This window comes from Strix uralensis, chromosome 6 (genome assembly GCF_047716275.1).
Source record: "Strix uralensis isolate ZFMK-TIS-50842 chromosome 6, bStrUra1, whole genome shotgun sequence".
Classification (NCBI taxonomy): domain Eukaryota; kingdom Metazoa; phylum Chordata; class Aves; order Strigiformes; family Strigidae; genus Strix; species Strix uralensis.
In genome coordinates, this window is record NC_133977.1 from 32,941,680 (window position 1) to 32,960,229 (window position 18,550).

Sequence of the window (18,550 nt, forward strand, 5' to 3'; positions counted from 1 at the left end):
ACACCAGATAATAAGCATGAACTAGTGCTCACTTCCAGTATGGGACAGTGTGCTGTTAAGTTGTCCTGGGCCCCCCCCAAGGAAGGAGATCGAAGGACTGCAAGTCACACTCCCAGTTTGGCATATTTCTACAGTTCCTCAGTATTTCTGGTCCATCAGAGAGGCCAGTCTTGGCCCATTCTCTGTTTCACTTGGGTTCCTATTTGCACATGGTGAAGGCAGTCAGAAGCTCAGCCAAGACCTGCCTCAGGGGAGAGCCAGGCGACTTCCACTCAGTGAGTCCCCAGGCCTCAGACTGGGGGATTGTGAAAGAAGTCATGAGAGGGGTTCTTCCCTCTTCAGCATGGCTCCTATTGTTCAGACTCTCACGAGATCTCAAATCCCAACTAACATAAAATCACAGAATCATTTAGGTTGGAAAAGACCTTTAAGATCATTGAGTCCAACTGTAAACCTAACACTGCCAAGTCCACCACTAAACCATGTCCCTAAGCGCCACATCTACACTTCTTTTAGATACCTGCAGGGATGGTAACTCAACATACAGCATTGCAGATCCTCACTGGCAATGGCTGATCAAGAGCAAGAGGAGATGCCACAGTGCTGCAAGACTGTCAGATATGGATGGATGCTCATGAGTCATGAGCGTGTCTGTTTGCCATGCCTGAGATAAACAGGACCAAAGGTATGTGTCTACACAGCACAGGACTTCGTGGAAAGAACGGATGTGGCTTGGCTTAGCAGGCTACCAACTGGGGCAAACACTACCCTAACACTGCCTCCCCTCCTTAACAACCCTCCTCGAAAACCTTGCCTGCTACCTTGCACAGCACTGCACGGTGTCATGCAGCCATAGCCCTGTGCCCCACCACCACCTTGTGAAACTCAGCTAACCAGTGTCACACACAGCCCCACTGTTAGCAAATCCAGATATTTCTTCTTTTCTTAAGGATGTTGCAGAGTGTTTAAATATTGTAATCCATTGTTTTCTGAGACAAGCCCCACAACTGCCACACAATCTGCCTCGCTGAGAAAGATAAGGTGAGTGCTCATGCATCACTTGCAGCTTCTTATGACATTCTGATCAGTATAATCCTTCTTTTCAGACAGGAAAGCAAGCTGCATCTTGGCTCCTACAGCCACTGCAGTGTGATGGAAAAAACACTCCTTTGTCATCATTCAACCATCATTCAATCTGCCTCCTCCACATCTGGAGGCAAATTTTTTTCACTATCCTTACAGTTACAAGTCTACATCAGCCACTTGTGCCAGCAGAGATACTGCAAGATTCAGGCCAACTGTTTTTACTAGTGAGAATGCAGGAGAGGGAGAGAAAGCATGGCTAAACTCTCCTTGAATTTCACCTGTGGGTAGCCAGAACTGCCACAGAAGCAGATGTGTCTGATTTTGATGAACATCTGAAACAGAAGCTAACCCTCTTTGCTGGCTCACCAGAGACTGAACTGGAGATGCCAAGTCAAACACACAGTTTGTACTTCTTAGCTAGCCAAGCTTATGAGGACCCCTGTCTTCTGTGGACAATGGTTCCACCATGGGGACCACCAATGGATCAGAGCAGAGGCTGTAAAATCCTGAAAGACTTTTGAAATTAACCTGTTCTCATAAGGATCAGTGTTTTTAAATTGGAAGCTGGCTAATAATAGTAAAGGATTATCAGAGACCACATTTCACCCATGACCTCCACCTCTTTTATTAATGTGCTGTAAAACAGAGCAATCCCCATGTATAAAATACAAATCTGAATTTTGCAGCTCAAGCACTTCCGTTAAAATACATTCTAAGGATCGCCCAATGTTATGAAAAGGAAAGGATGGATGATCTATGAAGTCAGAGCTTTTTAAGCCAAAGCACAACAGTTTCTTCCGGATTTTATCTGCACTTCCCAAAGCTAGAAATGATCATTAAAACCACTAACCCAGTCTACTGTGTATTGCAGATCACAGACTTTCATCCAGCTAATCCTACACTAAGCCAAGGAACATGATGGATTTCTTAACCACTTGATTCAGCCATGTTAGAAGAACAACTTGACCAGTTGGACCTATGGTAGCAGAACACTCTAGAAACAAAATTATATGCTAGGGTTTCCATTTACAGACTTGGTGTTTCAGTCCTGTGCACTTTGACTGTAGCCTAGCTCAGCACAGAAGCATATGCTTGGTTTCAAGTGCACAATCCCATTGACTTCAAGGTAAGTATATATTAAGTGCTTGACTGAGCTGAGACTGTTCGTGGCTTTCCAGGGTGAATCCCACATGATTAAAGAAGAATATTTCTTATGAAATTGCTGGTACTGGAGTGAACTTTATCAAAGCATAACGATGTTCTTGAATGCAAGGTTTTAGGAGAATGTGATGTATTAACACTCATCAGAAGCAGATGTGCTAAGTAAATGAGATCTGCCATACCACTGGCTCACAAACTTATTCAGTTAGGGAACTATGCTACGTAAACTTTAAAATTGAGAATGATGTGTCTGTAAGTCATGTCTTTGTTTGCACTAAGAAAGTGAAGAAAAAGAAGAAAAGCACTTTGCTTTGCTTTCCACTCTGTTTCCTTTCTCTGAGGTGTGCCTGGGATCTGAAAAGAGGCAGCCCACTTCTGTGCCCTAGATCCAACCACTGTGGCAAAGAAAGGACCATGCACGTGCTGCTGTTAGCCCCAGTTACACCAGCGGTACCTCTGGAAAATACAAATAAGCTACTCTGCTACTGATAAGAGCTTTTCATGGCCTTGGTCCATGCATACTTTGTATCAGAAATAGCATGGCCAGCAAGGACAGGGAAGTGATCTTGCCGCTGTACTCGGCACTGGTGAGGCCGCACCTCAATTACTGTGTTCAGTTTTGGGCCCCTCACTACAAAAGGGACATTGAATGACTCGAGCGTGTCCAGAGAAGGGCAACGAAGCTGGTGAAGGGTCTGGAGCACATGTCGTACGAGGAGCGGCTGAGGGAACTGGGGGTGTTTAGTCTGGAGAAGAGGAGGCTGAGGGGAGACTTCACTGCCCTCTACAACTACCTGAAAGGAGGTTGCAGAGAACTGGGGATGAGTCTCTTCAACCAAGTAATAGCGATAGTACAAGAGGTAATGGCCTCAAATTGTGCCAGGGAAGGTTTAGACTGGATATTAGGAAGTATTTCTTTACAGAACGGGTAGTCAGGCATTGGAATAGGCTGCCCAGGGAGGTGGTGGAGTCCCCATCCCTGGAGGTATTTAAGAGTCAGGTTGACATAGTGCTTAGGGATATGGTGTAGTTGAGAACTGTCAATGTTAGGCTAATGGTTGGACTGGATGATCTTCAAGGTCTTTTCCAACCTAGACAATTCTGTGATTCTGTGATACTATGCTGGTGACTTTCTGAGTACCTGTTCCTCCACACTGTGAGTCCACCTCACTCAATCCTGCTGCTGAGGATGTCCTCCCTCTCATCACCACAACCACTCATGGTCAGAGGCTGATCCTTCAACTGAGCTATGGTACCTCTTTAAAGTTTTACCTTTCCTCACTCCAATATGTAAGAGATACTCAATCACTTTGCTTCCTGAAGCTTCACTGTAAAGTCTTTTCTCCTGTGCCTGTCATGATTCACTCTGTCAAAAGCATTCTGTGAATGAAGGGCACTCTTTCAAATCCCCTTTTCTTCTTTAGGCCCCAAGGAACAGCACACTGAATTATTTTTTCAATCACATCTCATTGCAATTATTTGTGAAGTGCCTTGGACACTATTAATGGGGAAGTGTCAAAGAACTAGCATCATTATTTTTATAATTATTACTCTGGAATGACAAATACATTGAGAGCTGTTGGGTGTAATTTTCAGAAGTTTTGCCTGAGAGCAAATTAATTCCCTAACCACAGTATATTTATAGCTTTATCAGTCATAATTTTCAAACAAATTCTAAATCAACTCTGAAGAAGAAAATACCAGCTTCATTTGCCACAGTTCCATTTTTCAAGATTAAAAAGAAAATTGCCACAAGGCTTGCTTAATGGAAACAAAATCTATACTGAAATGCACTGAAGGTCAAGTATTCTGTAGCACCCACAAGTTGTCACCAGTTTCCGGTCAACAGTCCATCATTAGTTAGTGTTTGGACTCCCTGTATGGAGGTTCAAGGGCATGAGTTAGAAGACAATTCTCCTGTAATGTATTTTGCCTCACCGTTGATGTTTAGCCAAATATGCCTCTCATACTTCACCCCACAATCTTCATCCTTTGTTAACTAAAATTTTGGTTTGGATTGTCAAAAATCTCACTTGAGCAAGAAAAGTGTAAATCTTTATCAGAATTTCCCAAGGGACTTTCTTAGCTGGCCTTTGGAGTTGATGGATGCTAATGTGCTTTTTTCCATCAAGATACAGTAAAAGGAATAATGTATTAGTGACCAATTCAACAATAGTGGGGGTGTTTGGTAAAATGTCAAGAACCTTCAAAAGAAATAAATCATACCTTATTATCCTTCAGCCCACAAAGTTAAAACAGCTTTTGCTTTCAATACAACAAGCGAACACTTAACTGCTCCCCACAGATTTCAGTGTTTGAAGCTGGCCACGTTTCAATAAAATGTTGTTTAAAGAAAGAAAATATTGAGAAAATATATAGCAAGCTACATTCAAGCAACCTGAATCACATTCATCTGGTAGGAGGTAATAATTAGAGACAGTCTGAAGTAAAATCCCAGATTTAAACACTCACAAACTAATTCATTTTGAAAACCTGAGGCAACAGACAGAGCTACTTGTCTGCATCTAGCAGATATTGAGGATTAGACAATGGGTCAAATGCCGCACACTGAGAACTCACATCAGCCGTGATGATACAGTCTGCAAAGCTGAGATTTGCAGTCCTGAGAAGATCTGGGACACAAGCTATTTAACCAAGTCCACCTCTCTTCTGTGTTTCAGCATGGGATCAGCTGAGGTGTTTTTATGGATGAAGACAGGCTGCAATTATTAAAGCAGGGACAAATGATGTTCTTCCAGTTTACACTAACTGCCATGACCCAGGGAAGAAAGCCCTGGGAGACAGAACAGAGAAAAGCCTAGGAAGTCTATCATACTTTTTCCTGAGCATAGCAATTTAATGGATAAAACTAGTGAGAAATTGTCATGGTAAAACTCGTGGGTTGAGATAAGAAGAGTTTAATGACTAAAAAAATTTAATAATAATAGTAATGAAAGTGAATATCACAAAAAGAGAAAGAGAAATAAAACCTAAGAAAAGACAAGTGATGCACAGTGCAGTTGCTCCCCACCTGCTGACTGATACCCAGCCAGTCCCTGAGCAGCGATCGGCCCCTCCCAGCCAGCTCCCCCCAGTTTATATACTGAGCATGTCGTTCTATGGTATGGAACATCCCTTTGACTAGTTCAGGTCAGCTGTCCTGGCCATGCCCCCTCCCAGCTTGTTGTGCACCTGCTCGCTGGCAGAGCATGGGAAACTGAAAAATCCTTAACTTAGGATAAGCCCTACTTAGCAAGAACTAAAACATCAGTGTGTTGTCAACATTATTCTCACACTAAATCCGAAATACAGCACTGTACCAGCTTCTAGGAAGAAAATTAACTCTGTCCCAGACAAAAATGGGACAAATAAATAATGGTAGAAACTGCAAGTGGAAACCTTTCTACAACTCATTTCCAGTAAAGTTGTGAACATCCAAGTGATCCATATAGCACAGATGAGTTTGCAGATTTTTAAGCACTTCCTTGGTAAACAAGCTGAAACCAAGCCCTCTGCACCCATTACAAACATATATGCATGTCAGTCATGGCTCTGACTCTCGAAATAACAAATCTTACATAGTATTGCTGTGACAGAAGACGTTTCTGGCTTTCCCAAGGGGCATGTTACAAAGGAGCTCCAAATGTCTTTAAGGAATAGCAAAGGTGCTTTATGTCCAAGAAACAATTTTTAATAATGAAGTATACTGTTAAGAACCAGGACAGTATCACAAGGGCATAGCCCAGTTGCAAATGCAGGGACCGATCTATTGGTTATAAGACACATATGGAAAAGACAAGAAAGATGAGCATGACTGACAAGAACTAGAAACAATTTATCTAGTGTTTTGCTTACCAGAGTGGTCCACAGTGGAGCTGTGCCAGGATGACATACTGTTTGGTGGAATGGGACTTGGACTCATGTGTACATGCATGTATAAATAAAAAAGGATGCACTAAGGATATACTTGACTTGTTTCACTAATTTCTCAACTCACTGAAAAACAAACAAGCATGCAAGATCCTTAATGTAGCTACCTACTCACAGCCAAATAGGTAATAAGACACCAGAAACAGCCTCCTGGGAAGTAAAAGATCATTTTCTTATTGATCTAACAAGGGAAATCAAACTTTAACTAGATTTCCTATAAGCACAGAGTAGAACAATCTAATTATGAAAAGCCCAAACTGGGTACATTATTATTCTTGGTGAACTGCACAGTGAGCATCATTTATAAGCCCCAGGGAAACTGGGGCACCATTGTGTTAGTTCGGTACTGTGCAAAAACACAGGACGGTGTTCACAGCACAAATTCCTAACCTGTCCCTCATGATCTCTACGTAGTCTGCTAGGATGAATCATTCAGCTCACAGCACCTTCCCAGCCCACAAATTCCTGTCAGTGCAAACTTTATCAAGAGCATGTAAAACAAGCATATTTAGGACCAGAATTTATGTCCCTCGACTTGTCTATACCATTTCTCTAGGTGACAAGTAATGGTAGGTGGTTTGGGGAATCAACTCTGTAGAGAAACAGACATTTGCTCAGGTCTGAACACAGATAAAGTAAAAGCATTGTGGATATGAAGACAACTTTTTGCTTAAATGAGTTGGTCATGTACTGTATTCTCTCTTTCGTACCCCTCCCATAGCAATACAAAGAGATATCAGTTAAAACAGATGGCTGACTAGCGTGGATGAGATACAAGAAGCAAGAGATGAGACATAGAAAATACATAATTTCTCAGAAAATAAGTTAAAAAGTAGACAGAAAGGAGTTTTACTTGGATTCTTCCATGACAAGGATATTAACCAGCCAACTGGATGTTAAGAATACCATAATCTGGAGGAAAAGTACAATAAAAAGAGAGACTGAGCACAAGCAAGGTGGGAACTGAAGACTGGAGAACACAAAACATGTTACGGCATCCCATTTGTCTTGCGAAGGGAAGCCTGGCTACCAAGGTTGTGAGAAAGAAGCTATTCAGCCCCTTTGTAACATAAACTGTTCTCTTAATCTATTCATTATGACAGTAAATTAATGCATCCTGTATGACTGAGTGGTCTGGGGCCTTACTTATTATTACCACCCACCCACTGAAAATTGTTAGTATGACATAATCCTCCCCCACAGCAGCAGAAGCATCAGCAGAGCTGCTGCTGGGGTCACTCTTTCAGTTGTTGGCTCGGCATTCCCATTGTATAGCAGGTTGTGATCCATGGGACGATGCCTTTGGAGACCCACAGAAAGCCCATGAGCCACACTGTTAAGCAGAGACATCCTCAGAGCAATTCAGAACAGCACGTAACATGTAGATTCCCCTGCTTGTCTCCCCTTGCAGACTAAATCTGCTTGTGCTGGCATCAGAACAGGGTATAGCTTTAAGGTAAAATATATTATGAACTCAGATGTGTTTTTGCAGGTGTGAGCCCTCTTCCATAGAACTTAAATACTATGTGCAGTGGAAATAAGGTGCCTTTAATTTTATTCCTGTATATTTTCTGGCTGAGCTTTGCAGCAGAAAATACAGGATTAAACTGTATCATGAGCAATCACGAGGAAACAGGTGCTGAGAAAAAACAGTAACTCTGAATCTAACTTGGGTTTAAGAGACCCAAATTATTATCTGGGTCATTTTCTTGATGTGTCTGCAATTTCAATCTTTATTTCTTTTGTATAATTGTCAAGTTCTAATTAACTCATACCAGTTTTTGCCCTCTATCATTAAAGAGAGGAAGGGAACAAGAACAGTGAAAGGGGAGGAGACATTATTTTTTTTCTGTGAAAAATTCATGCCTGATTAAAACAAAGGAAACTGGCAGATGATGAGTGTGTTTATGTAGCCATCACTTCTGCAGAGAAGCACTCAACATGAGTACCAAAAAATGCCCACCAACTCTTCAACATCAGGAACTGGGGCTCTAATATTTCCTGCAGAATGATTTATCTCAGTGCTGGATCTTGCAAACATATCCTCTGTAAACTCAAAGTTTGGTGTTCCTGGTTAATAGAAAGAGAGCACACTTCTTCTCTTTTCTGTACCTATAACATCCTCATTATTGTATTATCTATTTAAATATCCAACTGAGTTCCACCACGTTTTTAACCGCAGGGGTTTCTCCTTTCACCCCTCCCCAGTTAAACAGATGGTTAGACTTATTTAGCAATTAAAATAAAGGTTTATTTACCCATTCCACTGGAGTAAGGTTAGAGCCAGTGCCATATCATGTAGGCTTAAAGATTTTGCTAATTTACTTTAATCCACTTAAATCTTTAAAGCACAGATAATGGAAAACAGACAAGAAATCTCTTACACTTTCCAAATTAAGAGACAAGAGTTTCCTTCTCTGTGAAGAAGAGTAAAGCTCTCTAGAAGAACCCTGAAAGGTCAGCAAGGAAGACTTTGACTACTTTCTTCCTGGAAACCCTATCTCAAAGGTCACAAAACCACAACTAAATTGCCTTTAACAAAGAACCTAACTAGAGACACATTGCAAGGTACTTAATTGCCTTCAGCGAAGAATGTAACTGGAGATGCATTGCAAAGCTTTAAATGGGAACCAAAATCAATATTTCAACATTTAGGAGGAAACCATTTTTAGCAAGGAGATTCAGCAGCTGGTGATGCTGGCACACTGAGCTTAACACCCTAGTCTGGGGTGAATTCAGAAGTAATGGTGATACAATATAGTGATCTAACTGTCATGTGGGTAAGTGGACAGACTGGACAGACAGCAACTTAGGAGTATATGTACACTCATGGAAAATCCAACTGGGAGAAGGACAAGAGAAATTCCGTGCTGCAAAAGAACAGTAAGAGGATTGTCCATTGCAACACAAAGGCCCCCTCTGCCATTCTTAAGACCTTGTCAAGTTAAATGCCCAGGAGAAAGACAGAAAAACTACTAGCAGAGGTGATAAATACATTTTAAAAACCAATGAAAAAAAAAAAAAGGCAACAAACAAAAAGGCAATTTTAAAACAATTTACTTCTCTTGCATTCAAGCATGTCCAAATTCTCTATCACTTTTCACTTACTAAGTGTCTGGATTGAGCCAGCCAGGTGAGATATGTAAGCATTACTGAATCCAGTTAGAGAAAAGGAAACTGAAACACAGTTTCAGTGTGGCACAAGATTACAGGGAACCTGTAGCAGAATTGAAAATGGAGATTCTTAGCCCTGTAGTCCCAAAACTGCCTGAATTAAGTGACTGCTGTGAAACCTCAGAGTTAAAACACTGTAAAGCATCAAAGCGAATATGATTCATCAGGCCACTTACACTGGCCTGTGGATCACAAGTGTAAGGAAAACAGCACAGACTAAACCATCATCCATAACAACACCAGGAAGGACTTCAAAATGGATCATTCTACTGGATCTTGAAACAGGAATAGAAGCTCTTACCTTCAAAAGCAATTGTGGGGTGTTCTTTCCTGACACATTGCTGATGTTCAGCTTCAGAGTATTCAGGTACATTCTGTGATGCTGAGAGATGAAAAGCAAGAAGAAAAAGGCTTGGCAATGACAGGGAAATGGCCTTTAATCTTGAAACAACCATGACTGAAGGCCGGCTGTAGATCTAGCTTCCAAGGTAGGCCCAGGGAGGATACCTGAAATACAAATAATTCCACTTTCAGAATGGCAAATGCTTACCAGAGTGTGTAACATGGGTAGAGAAGGGTTTCATCCCAACCCCACTTGTGCTAAGTACACAAGATAATATTCCACAAAAGCATCTAAAAAAAATGACCCAATTTACAACTGTATTTGGGCTTTTAACTTCAAAGAGAAAGGAAGTGCACAGCTCCCTAAACATACATCTCTGTGTACCTTTGGGGTATGTGTCCTTATACAGCAACTGGTGTGCAGTGGCCAGCCCTGACAACATGAAATCTCAAATATGCCAGAGGTAGATGTGTCCCCCAGTATGGACACCTCAGTCCTCGGTTTCATGATGTGTCCGTGTTTAAATGTCATTCTACATTCAAGAAATTGCTACAGAAAGGCCATCACCAGTCATCATGAGAACACATGTGCAATTAATACTGTTCTAATAGGAGATTTATACATTTTACCACTGCTGTTTTAAATGTCTTGAAACAAGAAAAGCCAATTTAAAGGTGTTGCCAGGAAAGTGCTAATTGAGATAACATAAAAATTAAAAGAGCTTAATGGGGAGAATGGTGACAATTGAGGCAATTGCCTGCATTATCATGGGATGCTATAGCTCCCAGTCACAAGAGCTGAGGCACAGCTAAAGAGAAAGAGCACTCACTCTCAGGCTAGGAGAGAGGAAAGTCATGCCTTTTCTACGTGAGCATTTTTAACAATAGCAGCAGAAAAGATATAGCTCTAAAAACTCCCCTGGGCCTACCAAGCCTGAGGCAGGGGATGGAGGATTAATTAGCCCATGCCACAAACTCCCCAAGATGCTGCTGCAGTTTAGGAAAATCTGCATTGCCAAATTTAATCTTACTGATTTGCATATTGTATTTTCCTATGTAACTTTGTTCAATTATTGCAAACACATGTTTTCAAACAAATGGAGTCTCCTACCCTTAAATCTTATCTAGTGATAAAGCTGATTCTGATAAATTCACACATAACGAGATTTTCAACTCCTGCGGGTAGAATGATTCATAAAGGTAGTGTAACAGTCAACACCTGCAGTGCCCGATACATCTATTTTTTTTTTTTTTGGCATCTCCAAAACACCTTCAGTGAGCTGAAGTGGCCAGGCTGGTGGCTGGTAACATGAGGCACTGATACAACAATGACAGACTCATGGCATGGAGCGAACTCCAATATAGGGGACAATATTATGACATCAAGAAGCTTGAAGAAGTTTTTAAAGGTCTTTGGGCATCACAGGAGTAATAAGGGACTGCTTAGAGCAGCAATAGGAGACAGCTGGTTTGAAAGATAGATCCTGTATTTTATTCTTATCTATACTTCTCTGTGATTTTAAACACTGGCATAAAGATGAGTTGCCAGTGCATCCATTATGCATGTCCTCAGTAGCAGCTACATACCATTGACTGAAAATAGCATTGGCATTCAGGAATTGGGGTAGTTCTAGCGACTTGGTTTCCCAACTAGTGTGAATGAGAGATTACAGCATTTCACATTTTTTCCAGCCCTGTATACATGCAGATTTTATGCAGGGATGTATAAAATCCCCTTCCAGTTCTCCAAAGAAGGTTCTACAGCACTTCACTATGGAGGGTTGCTTTTTGTTGTTGGGTTGTTTTTTTTTTTTACATACAGCAAATACCATGTTAAATTAAAAAATGGGACTGACGGAAGAGATGTAAAATAATTCAAAACTAAGGCCAGCACAGCGTTTAGTCATTAAACACAAGCATACTGCAGGGTGTACACCACTGAGTACTGTGGTATCTCAGATGATGGAGTTGTTATGCAAGTCATGCTGTAATGAAAATTACTGATGATGAAGCATCAGATTATATTTTCAGCCATTGGTTTAAATGATTGTTTTTCAGCCGTTGGTTTAAATTACTGTTTTTTTCAGTACAGCTCCAGAAGTGAAACACAGCACAGAGATGTGAACCCCAGGAAGATAGATGCATTCTGTATAGCTCTCAGATCCACTTAAAGTTTCAGAAGAGACAAACTTTCCTTAGATAGGAGATGGTTGTTTTGCAAAATGCATAAGAGGCAAAAGGACTTCTACACTGTGGAAGCACTCCTTGTTGGAAACTAGAAGAAACAGTCATGGAAACCTCACTTTATGTAAGCTTTACTCCTTCCAGTGTAGTCATTACTGGCTAATTCTAGAAATAAGGTACTAAAGTAGACAGAATTTTAGTCTATGGCCATTTTCATGTACTAATCATCCAAACAATGATCTCAAGCTAGGTGAAAAAAATTCTTAAATCACAGACACACAGTAGGGTCCCATGCTCCTCTAATGCCCTATGTGGTCTACAATCAGCAGATGAGTAAATTCAAGTTTCACACTCATCAGGGTCATGAAATGATAAAAAGTTGCCTATAGGAAAGCTTCATAACATCCCACAGCCTATTCTGTGCCAAAGCAGAGTACATTTACTAGTGTTTTGTCTGGACTAGCTGTAAAATGTGCCAAGTAGCTGGATTTCTGCCACTTTCCCTGGGAGATTTTACCACAGTCCAAGAGACTTCAATGTTCCTTAGAAAGCTGTAACTAGTATTTGGGGTAAAGTTCCATCTTCTTTTTCCTTATTGTCATAGGGAAATCCAAAGCATGCATGAAAATAATGGTTTCAAACTTGATGTGAAGTGGAAAGTAATATATGACCAAACAAAGATGAAAAAGAAACATTATAAAAAACTTGTAACCTTCCCTATGTCCCGTTTCCTACATCCAATTGCATCCACCAGATGTGTAGAGCTCTCATGTCCTGGGAAGTTGAACAAAATCAGTGTCATGTGCAGAACTGAATTGGTGTCTACTGGAGTCAGAGTCAATGGGTAAATGTCAGCTTGAACAAGGGCAACAGAAGCCAGAGCCCTAGACCAACTGAACAATATTCAGGCAGTAGATAGCATTTCGAAAGGTTACTCCTTCAACCTGCCCCTTCCCAGGCTTGCTCATTTTTTTCTCAATATTTTAAAAGAGACTCTAACTCAGTAATTGCTATTCCCAGCTGCTGCAACTTTATTTCTGAAAAAAACATACTCTTAATATGAAGCAGTGCCATATGCAAGAGCAGGTCAATTGTATGCCAAGAACAAACTAGTAACTGCCTGGGAGAGTCCAGCAGCTAGTTATGTAAGTGTAAATGTTTTCATTCTACTGGACATCATAGAATCACAGAATACCAGGTTGGAAGGGACCTCAGGAATCACCTGGTCCAACCTTTCTGGCAAAAGCACGGTCTAGGCAAGGTGGCCCAGCCCCCTGTCCAGCTGAATCTTAAAAGTGTCCAGTGTTGGGGAATCCAGCACTTCCCTGGGGAGATTATTCCAGTGGTTGTCTGTTCTCATTATGAAAAATTTTCCTCTTGTGTCCAATTGGAATCTCCCACTTGTACCTGTTATTCCTCATCTTCTCCATGTGACTCCTTGTAAAAAGGGAGTCTCTGTCTTCTTTGTAGCCACCCTTTAAGTATTGGAACATGGTGATAAGGTCTTCCCTAAGCCTTCTCTTCTCAAGGCTGAACAAACCCAATTCTCCCAGCTTTTCCTCATAAGGCAGACTTCCCAGTCCCTTCGTCATCTTTGTGGCCCTCCTCTGGACCCTCTCCAGCCTGCCCACATCTTTTTTGTATAGTGGGGACCAAAACTGAACACAGTATTCCAGGTGTGGCCTGACAAATGCTGAGTAGAGTGGGATGGCCAAACTCAAGCCTCCAATTTTGCCCAAGCTGCAGATTTTCACTTTGAGGGCTGGAGTATGACCAGTGCTTAGGACCACTCCTCATCCTGACTGCTTGCACATCCTAAGCACAACCCAGGCTAGAGGTGGTTTGCACTGCTGGAACTTGCCCTAGCATTAAGCCATTTAGATACAGTTAAATGCTATAAAAAGAGTGGTTCTTATTACACTGTCTGCTCAAAATGGCTTAGAGCTCAAGAAATCAGCTGTCAAGGTTTCAATGCGGATGAGAGACAAGAGCTCACATCCCTGGTTAAACTCAAATTTCAGACAGGACATACTGTTCCAATTCTTTATTTTCTCATCTTGATGTATCCTTACCACCTTAGCTATTCCACACTCCGCCACCCCCAATGCAGACACATTAAAAAAAAAAGGATAAAAATGTCCAGTAAGATTAACTGTCCAAGTTTATCTGTCCTTTCCCTCATGAAAGCCTGTGCTATGAGCCTCTGCACAGTCCCAAGGCCCAGTGATGGGGCATCTCTTTCCACTCTCCTGCTCTGCACAGTGAATCCCTCTGGCCCTCTGCCAAAAAAAAGGTCAGCAAATTCAGGCTCCATTGGATCCAGTGAAATATGCTCCAGAGACAGGTATTTTGTAGAGCACCACTTCTGCCACCATCCTCTTGTCTCTTAAATCAGGCTCTCTTAGCTCATGGGCCTCCCTGACTGTAGCAGTGGTGGCCTGTGATGGGCAAGGAGCTGCTGCTTCCGGGTAAAGCAGGAGGTCTGCACACTCAGCACACCCCAAAACTGAGATTTGCGACCACAACACCCATGTGAACACAAACCCACTGCCGCATGTCCATTTCTCACCCAGGCCGTTTCATGGCAGCCCAATAGGCATATAATTCTGCTTTGCCTCGTGGCTTCACCCCCTTGCACAAGCACAGCATTCAGGCGATCACCCACAGTCCCTCCCTTATTCATTCTCAGGGCATGAGTCTTTTCCAACTCACCCTGTATTGTATCTTTGTAACTCCACTGATTTCGCAGGAACTAATCCTGATTTACAGAGGGTAACTCAGATCAGGCCCCTTTGACTAAAGCTCCACGTCTAAAAGAAAAATACCTTCAATCAATCTTCAGGGCTTTAAAACAAAGCACACTTTAAAAATGGCTGTACCAGGAATTCATATCCTGCTTTCCTCTGACTGTAACTATCATTTTGACTTAATAAAACGTGACAGTAAAGTTTAAGGATAAAAGAAAATTCTTCATCTTTCATTTTAAAGAAAAGACATGCCTTTAAAAAAAGACTAAAAAAGGAACCTCCTGTAAAAGCATTAATTCTTCTGTTTGGGATCTTTTGTGATTGTCACAGTTATGATTTTATTAGAATGGGATACCAGAGGGAAGAAGAGCAATGGAAAGAGGTGAACATTAAAGTATTCAAAAAAGTACTGGAAGAATAAGGGAAACAAATATAAACATTATAAAGCAAGACAGCAATGTGGCTATGACAGGCTGGCACAGGCAGCTCTGCCCTAGAAAACAGAGAACTCCAAGGCCAAGAAAACCATGGTCCTTTATTCATCCACCGCTCCTTGCCCTCCCCTCCCACCCTCACCAGCTGGAATCCGTCCCATCGGCCTGGCTCCAAGGGCCATTCCACACTATCGAAGAAAAGGCACAGCTTTTCCCTCTGCCCATGGCCACATCCGCACGCTCAGTCCTCAGCTCTGCCTGCACTGGGGAGACGGATCTGTCTCACACTGCACTTGCATGACCAGACGTCAGATCTCATGTGCCCCCTTAGACTGGGTTCCTGCCTACCAAGCTGTTCTCATTTATTTACTTGTGAGGCAAACATATGGGAATGGTCAAACTACTGTTCAGATGAGAATCTGTGAAGACATCTTGGTTTGCTTTAATTAATTCACCCTATGGTCTTCTGAAGAATCGGTAAGTTCACTTCTAACTTCACAACGGTTTACCTGCTGCAGCTCTTATTCTGCCTGGGTTTCACCATGCTCTCATATGCCCACCTTGTTCAGGACTTCCCGCGGCCTCCAAGACATGAGCCTCACACTGAACTCACTCTCACAACACCCCAGGAAGACAAAACCACATTTTCATGCATATAATTCAAAGGCTATCTTTTAAAAAATCTCTACAATTCAGCAGCAGGGTGGATTACAAGAGTGCGCAGGTAATATGCTCTCCTGCGGCAAAGCAGAAGCTTGAGCTCCATGCTGACCACTGTCACAGCTCCTGGCTCACACAATCTGCAAGGTACCGGTTGCAGTATCACAGCAGGCTTTATATCAGGAATAAAACAATCAAGATCTCACAACACAAGTCACTTATTGCAACCTTTCTGTTATCTAGATCTATATAAATAACTCAGTGACTCTTTCCAAAGGAGAAATCAGTTTAACCTAATACACTGCTCGTTTCATGGCTCGTGAAGCCTGTAGTGGAGCTGAATAGTAATAGTCTATAGTTTGATCTTAGGACTACATCCCACAAGACAGTGTACTTTGGGGCATTTTATTTCTAGAGCTCTTTCTGATTGCTGTTCAAACCCACCCAGGACTGGTCAAGGTCCCAAACCAAGCCCACAAAATGCAATGGGATGTTCTTGTCCAGATCAGCTAACAGTGACAAAACTCTTAATAATGTCTCGGTACAAAATGTATTGCTTGGTGTCAGTCTACTTCTTTATAGACCCATGTAAACCCTCAATGAGCCATCAGCCACCACTTGGCCTCAGTAGCGCAGTCAGTGGCTGCATGGTCCTGGAAACTGAACTGTTTCCTCACCTTTAGAGGAAGCCCTCCAGAACAGGAACCTATTATAGAAAGATCCCATTAAATAAAGCTGATTCAACAATAAAAGTCTGTGTAACAGAGCAAAATATACGGTACCGCTGAGTTCCTGCCAAACCCAGTGGGCATAAATAAATACCTGCTCTGCTGACACTCAGACCTGCTTTTGAATAGTGCTAACCTGACCACACATTGAGTGTGTCCCCAAGTGCTTCAAGAGGCTCTCCCCAGAGGGCTCTAGATCTTTTTTTTTACTGGCTACACATAATATAAAGACATGAGAGGTTTTGTTAGCGTTTGTTTGGGGTATGAATTTAGCACTTGTGAAAAGGTGCCTTGGAGTCTGAAGTCTTCTGTTTATCCAAAGATTGTATTTGGCAATGAAGGCTTACACTCATTTATTTCCCTGGTGGTATGCCTCCACCATTCTCTAGAAGACTACCTCTTCAGTGGGGATGGAAAGACCTTCTATTTGCTGTTCACAGAATGGTCTCTCTGAGAGACTCTCAACAGAGATGTTAAAAGTGGAGGTATTTTTGGTAATTCTGTGACCTGGAGTAACTATGGAATTATTTTTCATGTGCTCCAGCTGTGAAACACAGAGATGAAGGCAGAGACTAACACACCAGCAGAATGCAATGGATGCTATGGTACTTAGCACGACTGCAATTCAGACATGAAGTTTACTGCAGCCTAGATTAGGAATCAGGCGCTTCTGGCTCCCAGTCAAAGTCTCTGGATGCTCCATCAAAAGGAGAGGATGCATGAGTGTAACACAGCCCAAGAAAGGAGTCATCCCAGGGCTCACAGGACAGCAGCAAGACAGCAAGAATAACAACTCCAGAGGCCCTGCCTGCAGCAGGGGATGTGCCCAGGGCTCGGCACCCCTTGCAGTGCAGTTGCCTTTCGCTGTACACGAGATGTGGAGTCCTCTGCATGGGTGCTTTAAATCCAAGGTGCCAGACATGCTGTTCACCTGCAGATTAGCTATATAATGCAAGTAAAGTAGATTCAGCATCAGACTTACTGCAAATAGTCACCTGGCTGCAAGGGCTCTTTCTGTCTGACCCATGCCTTAAGCCTATGGCTGCTGCAGAAACACTAATGCAGCAGCTTTTCTTCAAATTGCTCACCTGCACAATGTGAGAATAATTTGTAAATGTGTGAATTAGCAGATCCACAGCCCCTAACACCACACTGTGCAGTCAACATCGTTCCACCACGCTCTGGTGTCTGACTGGAGACGCTCCTCTATTTGCAGTGATTTCGAGGCTTGTGGTGTTCCTGCTCACACACCTCCCCACTGCAGCTGTGACATTACAGCTGGGGAAACTGAGGCATGACACAACTCTGTGACTCAGACACCAGTAACTGCAGCCAGTTTTTGATAAAGCCAGAAAGAGAAGTAAACTCCTCCTGACTCTGGCAAATGCTTTTGGTACGGGGCTTTCTTTTGTCTCAGTTTAATATAAAGACCATAACTGTTCTTGAATTTTTGACTTAGAGTACTAACCGTTATTTTACTGACACTAGTTTTTCACTCAACTCTAATTAGATGGTCCACTGGACACATCCCATGGGATTTTTAGTAAAGAAGTTAGCAACAATGGTTCCAAATTTTATCAGACCTAATATAGGTTGGTAACTTCCAAGGTTTCTCTCTTCAACACTCTGAGGGCAAGCTGGAGACAACTGCAGTCCCCAGATTGTGTTAAGCAGATAGGCAATCCCAGTAAACTATGTACCAGGCACTACGGTGACCCTTTGACCACACAGTTGGGAAAACAGTAAGATGATGAAATTTTAAGAAAAGCCACTTAATTATCCTTTCACCTGAAGTAATGTCAGAACTCAAGTCTCCAGCAGACAAAATCTGAGCCATGAAATCATCACACCAATCAACCTGCTGCTGGAGAGTCAGCCTTAACATATGGGTTTGACTTTCCCTAGAGCCTTGTTTTTCCAGTTTAAAGACTCCAGCACTAGCTCCAGGGCTACAGCTCTGGCCTCCCACCCACCTTCTTCTCCATCCCACAAACCCTCTTGCATCACTCACGCAGCCCCACATACCCAGGTCAAAGGTGGTTGCTGCATGTCATAAACCCATCTTATCCCTCCCGGCAGCTCCTTCCTCTACTGCTATGTTGCA

General features: G+C 42.3%; 1 protein-coding gene across 11 annotated transcripts in view; it reads right to left on the reverse strand.

Annotated features, from left to right (window-relative positions):
• SEMA5B (semaphorin 5B) overlaps positions 1–18,550 on the reverse strand; it is a 291,544-nt gene that overhangs the window by 144,291 nt on the left and 128,703 nt on the right. For all 11 annotated transcript variants that reach the window (XM_074873600.1, XM_074873596.1, XM_074873599.1 and 8 more), the window contains one exon: positions 9,653–9,858. In XM_074873600.1, coding sequence (XP_074729701.1) covers positions 9,653–9,806 — 154 coding nt within the window. In that variant the 5' untranslated portion in view covers positions 9,807–9,858. The remainder of the gene's footprint in view (positions 1–9,652; positions 9,859–18,550) is intronic.